This window comes from Pseudophryne corroboree, chromosome 1, assembly GCF_028390025.1.
Source record: "Pseudophryne corroboree isolate aPseCor3 chromosome 1, aPseCor3.hap2, whole genome shotgun sequence".
NCBI classification, from domain to species: Eukaryota; Metazoa; Chordata; class Amphibia; order Anura; family Myobatrachidae; genus Pseudophryne; species Pseudophryne corroboree.
In genome coordinates, this window is record NC_086444.1 from 597758934 (window position 1) to 597764933 (window position 6000).

The following is a 6000-nucleotide window of genomic DNA, read 5'->3' on the forward strand; positions in this document are numbered from 1 at the left end:
AAGGGACATCCTGCGTGACACTGCAGTGCCACTCCTAGATGGGCCCGGTGTTTGTGTCGGCCACTAGGGTCGCTTATCTTACTTACACAGCGACCTCGGTGCAAATTTTAGGACTAAAAATAATATTGTGAGGTGTGAGGTATTCAGAATAGACTGAAAATGAGTGTAAATTATGGTTTTTGAGGTTAATAATACTTTGGGATCAAAATGACCCCCAAATTCTATGATTTAAGCTGTTTTTTAGTGTTTTTTGAAAAAAACACCCGAATCCAAAACACACCCGAATCCGACAAAAAAAATTCGGTGAGGTTTTGCCAAAACGCGTTCGAACCCAAAACACGGCCGCGGAACCGAACCCAAAACACAAAACCCGAAAAATTTCAGGCGCTCATCTCTAAGTAGTACCCCTTATACACATTACACCGCACACTAGTGTCTGCTATGTACATTACATTACACCACACAGTAGTACCCCTTATACACATTACACCGCACAGTAGTGTCTGCTATGTACATTACATTACATTACACCACACAGTAGTGTCTGCTATGTACATTACATTACACCACACAGTAGTACCCCTTATACACATTACACCGCACAGTAGTGTCTGCTATGTACATTACATTACACCACACAGTAATACCCCTTATACACATTACGCCACACAGTAGAACTGCTTTTGCACGTTACACCACAGCAGAGCCCATGGCCATATTAACAATGGGACAGATGTAGCTCCAGCTCTCCACATAAAAATAGGCCCATCATCATGACAGCTTTATAATAACAAGCAAGTGTAAAAAAAAATGTTTCTTTCCCTATCAAAATTATGCAATTTTATATATTTTTGACATTGTTGCTTATAATGTACAATGTGTACACACCCACCCAGCTCTGATCACAGCTCCTTCACTTTTCACAATAGGCCCTTTAACATTTTTAGCTCCAGGCCCATATGGCCCTTAATCCGGCCCTGGTCAAGCTGCTTATACACATTATACCACAGTAGAGCTTATCATATTATGCCACAGTAGAGCCCCTTACACACGTTACACCATGGTAGAGACGCTATGGAAGTAGCTGTATTTAACTATTTACTTGTTTAATTCAAATAAATGAAAAACACTATATATGTCCTGACTGACCTGACTTCACCAATCCCTAATCCCTTAATGAAAATAATGCCTCAAAACTGACCCTCTCCCCATATCTGACAATCTCCCAATACCTCAATGAAAATAATACCCTAGACTTGCCATCCCAGACCTGATAATCCCACTATGCCTCAGTGAAAATAAGCAGCTTGAGAGGCAGAGAGGTGCTGCAGCAGCTGGGGCAGACAGAGGAGCTATAGCTTCCAGGAAAAAGAGATGTTGCATAAGCTGGTGCAGAGAGAGGCGCTACAGCAGCTGGGCTAGGCAGAGAGGGGCAGAAGTAGCTCTGCTTCACAGCCACAAGCACACAGTGAGCCATATAAAGAGGATGGGCAGAGCTCTAGCATGTGCTGGCTTTCAGTATCTTCTGCTCTGGCCTGACCTATTCCTTACCTAGGGGTCTATTTACTAAACTTTGGATGGAGATAAAGTAGACACAGAAAAAGTACCAACCAATCAGCTCCTGTCGTTTTTCAAACCCAACCTGTGACATAGCAATTAGTTGCCGATTGTCTGGTACTTGATCTCCGTCCAAGGCTTCGTAAATAGACCCCCTAGTTGTAGTTCGGGTCAGTGTGTTGTCCTGTTCCCTACCTAGTCTGCTCCTCCTGCTCTGTGGTGTGCCCTCTAACTTTTCCAGCGCCTGGAGTTCGCGCTCCAGTGGAGCCACCTACACCCTTAGTCGGCACACATCTCTACATATAAAACAATGCTTCACATGACACATGGGTTTTTATTGTACTGTTATTTTTTATTTTGTAATGTGAATTTACTATGACTACTATGTACTGACAGAGCTGGGAGAGAAATCGCCTGATATGGGAACTGCAGGTGACCTGGTAATGGTATTTTTCAATGATTTTCTTTTCATACAGATATTTGTCTTTACCACAGCAAAAAAGGAATATGCAGAGAAAATAGTGGATATCTTGGACCCTCAGAAAAAGCTAATAAGGTGCCATTTTACCAAGTTTCTTCTATCCATTTATGAAATAAAGTTAAAGTATGAAATAATAATTTCATATATACAGTATAAGTAGCTCAGGATAAATGAAGACAGCCACTATGTAAAACAAGATTTCCACAGTGCTAAAACCTTTTCTGACTTTCAGTAAGGGATGTTATTCTGCTCTATATACAGTACATGTAATGATTCCATATCTAAGAGGAACAGTAGCCAGTTTGTAACACACCATTACCCTTCATAGTCTCCTTCTGATTCATCTTCAGGCACCGGCTGTATCAGGACCACTGTGTCTGTGTCGCAGGTCATTATGTGAAGGATTTGCGTGTTCTAAATAGAGATCTGGCCAAAACTGTTGCACTTGACACCGTTGCTTACACATTGCCCTACCATGTAAGTTCATCCTTTCTGCTGATCCTAAGCCTACAGTAGATTACTGCCTTTTATGCACTGTAGGCTCTGCTCTTTTCCAATGACCATTATTATTTTAGTATATACTTTGTCAGATTACCAATAGAATTCCTGTACATCGGTGGACAGGCAGCAGAAGAGATAAAGAACTGGTGTTTCTGTTGCCAGCTCTGGAGCAAATGACCCATGTGGTAAGTAACTCAAACCAAACCCAGTTTGGCACATTCTTTGATTTACAAAGTTACTGAGACGTGTGTAGTTTTGAATTAACATGCTGTCCACCTGGGAATGAACAGGGGGCAATGGGTACATATTGCCCAGGCATCTGTAGGATGCTGGGAATTCATGTGAGGTATAAACAACATGCTCCACCCATGATGCCCCCCCCACCCCCAATGATATTGTGAGCATGCCCTCCATTGCACATGCTGTTACTTTGCATCAGTGCACACCATTTGAATGTATGCCCCAATAAGGCATAGCAGTGCCACCTAGTGGCCAGTCTCTCAGTACCCAGAACCATCTGACTCTGGCCTTAGGAATGAAAACAGCAACTGCTGAACTGTTGACTTTAGAACCTATACTGTACACCTAAAACAACCAAATAGTTAGGAACATAAAGACACTGTCTACCTCCGTGAAACTATAAAGTAGTCTGCATATATAAACACTACTCCCTTTCTAGACCAGAAACAAAGTATTGAGCATACAACAAAATAATTGTACACAGATATCTTCACTGTATAAATAGTTTAACTGGAGTCTTTGAGGTAGTTGCAGCTATTTTTCATGATAATGGCTATGAAACCCTGGCCACAGGACTCTGGAAGTTGCGCACACTTAGTTTTGGAGACTCTTGAACTTCTTTGAATACAGCTGAAGGTCCAGCATTTTTGTTGGATAGTTTTATGTGGTAACTCACCTCCTGCTGAATGCACGCCTCTGTAGAAGCAACAAGAGTGTTCACCCAGCATCACGGGTGGTCTTCAGTATGCCGACTGACGGGATCCCGGCGCACAGTATACTGGCGCCGGGGTCCCGACAGCCGGCATACCGACACTTATTCTCCCTCGTGGGGGTCCACGACCCCCCTGGAGGGAGAATAAAATAGCGTGGCGCGGCAAGCCCGCAAGGGGCTCATTTGCGCTCGCCACACTGTCGGTAAGCCGGCGGTCGGGCTCCCGGCGCCGGTATGCTGGTCGCCGGGAGCCCGACAGCTGGCATACCATAGTGAACCCAGCATCACATATGGGTATTGAATCAATGTAAAATCTGAGCTCTCCTGCATAGATAAATCATCTGAGCTTGTCATCTTTCTTGTTTACTAAGTATTTTAGCCTTAATGACGACATTTGAGGCAGAAATGTTGAGATCGCTCACTAGGGCCATTTTGAATGCAATACATCCTGCCACTTACAGCATGCATAGTGGCATTTAGTAACACTATGTGCATGTAGATTTGCAAATATTTATGCAAATGATAGCTCTTCAGATAACAGCTGTCCTTTGCCATGTGCAGGCTACCGGTTTATGACCTGGAGTCTTGCTCTACATGCGTGAACCGCAAGGGCTACTGGGTGGAATTCTATTGGATCCCTCCTCTTGGTAATTTCTGTAGAAAGAAGCCTATAGGCTTCTATTAGGCAATGCCATCTATAGATAGTGTTGCCTGTCTGATACAAGAAATGGATTCTTAATTGGACCATGGATTCTGGACATGCTTCAAATAGGTTTTAAGACTTGTGCAGGCCTTATTTGTCCATTACACATCCACAGTATGGAACATCATATCTAAAATACTCCCATTTATCTAAATGGTTCTCGGCTCATATTCATGTAATCTTGTGTCTAGACTTTCAACTTTGTTAAAATCTATTCCTGTAAAAATACTATCTAGGTACAGTAAGATTCAGTAGCAGATATTCCCCTGTATCAATTCTGTGCAACTACCCTTTTCTAAAATGCTGGAGCTGAAGCTATTTCAAAGTGTGTAGTATGGTATGCCGGCGGCCGGGCTCCCGACGACCAGCACACCGGCGCCGGGAAGCTGACTGCCGGCATACCGACAGTGTGGCGAGCGCAAATGAGCCCCTTGCGTCCTCACTGTGCTCGCCACGCTGCGGGCACGGTGGCGCGCTACGCTATTTATTCCCCTCCAGGGGGGTCGTGGACCCCCACAAGGGAGAATATCTGTCGGTATGCCGGCTGTCGGGATTCCGGCGCCGGTATACTGGCCCTCATTCCGAGTTGTTCGCTCGCTAGCTGCTTTTAGCAGCATTGCAAATGCTAGACCGCCGCCCTCTGGGAGTGTATCTTAGCTTAGCAGAATAGCGAACGAAAGGTAAGCAGAACTGCTACTAAATATTTTCTTGCAGTTTCTGAGTAGCTCCAGACCTACTCACAGATTACGATCACCTCAGTCCGTTTAGTTTCTGGTTTGACGTCACAAACACGCCCTGCGTTCGTCCAGCCACTCCCCCGTTTCTACAGACACTCCCGCGTTTTTCCCTGACACGCCTGCGTTTTTTAGCACACTCTCGGAAAACGCTCAGTTACCACCCAGAAATGCCCCTTTCCTGTCAATTACTCACCGATCAGCAGAGCGACTGAAGAGCGCCGCAGGATCCACAGCAAATCTACTAAGTTTTTAGTTAAATAACTAAGTGCATGCGCGCTGCGTACCATGCGCATGCGCATTTTGCAACAAATCGCAGCATAGCGAAAATCGGCAACGAGCGAACAACTCGGAATGACCACCACTGTGCGCCGGTATCCCGACAGTCGGCAACCTGAAGACCACCCATTTCAAAGACAAGATAATGATACTGAATGTGTTTGGTGATGGTCAAGCATTACTTTTACTCTCTCGTCAGCCTTTGTTTGTGAATAAGCTTGTGCTACATCTATTCTTGGAATGCAGTCTCCTCCCACAGAACCCCAAAGATATCCTCCATCTAGTATAGCAGCTATTGTATTGCGTATAGTGCAGGATTAATCATTGTGTTTAAAGTCTCCACTAGTGGCTGACCAGGATGGCATTCGCCAGGACTGCCAGTCCCCAGCCACTCACTCATAAATTTTAACCACTCGTTAAGCCTGCACAGTGTTAACAGTTGCATGCTGTACAGTACACAGTGATCACCATACATTTAGTCTAAATATTCCTATTGAACTTATACAGTCTTCCCAGAGCATCAGACTAAACTGCCTTTTTCTCATATCTGTTTTCTCCTTATTTGTCTGATGTTTTATCTGGACAGGACGATGTACGGTTGCGGATTTCAAGTAGATTCCATGTTAATGAGCTGGTTGCAGAATCCTGAAGACCTATGTCTATAATCTAATGAGGGTCTTGATTAATGAAGTCTTTGTAATATTCTGTCTGTCTGTTCTTTATAATGGATTTTTATGTCTACATTTGAGTGTTGTCTTTGTTTTTATCAAATAAAATCCATATAATATAGTAT

The 6000-nt window shown here is 43.9% G+C and overlaps 1 protein-coding gene across 7 annotated transcripts in view; it reads left to right on the top strand.

Moving 5' to 3' along the window:
• The window catches only part of LOC134901174 (CTD small phosphatase-like protein 2), a 52419-nt gene extending 46419 nt beyond the window's left edge, over nucleotides 1-6000 (top strand). For 6 of the 7 annotated variants that reach the window (XM_063914296.1, XM_063914299.1, XM_063914295.1 and 3 more), the window contains 4 exons: nucleotides 2034-2113; nucleotides 2389-2515; nucleotides 2614-2724; nucleotides 5794-6000. In XM_063914296.1, the coding sequence (XP_063770366.1) occupies nucleotides 2034-2113; nucleotides 2389-2515; nucleotides 2614-2724; nucleotides 5794-5856 (381 nt within the window). In that variant the 3' untranslated portion in view covers nucleotides 5857-6000. The remainder of the gene's footprint in view (nucleotides 1-2033; nucleotides 2114-2388; nucleotides 2516-2613; nucleotides 2725-5793) is intronic. The other variant, XM_063914297.1, reaches the window with a different exon arrangement.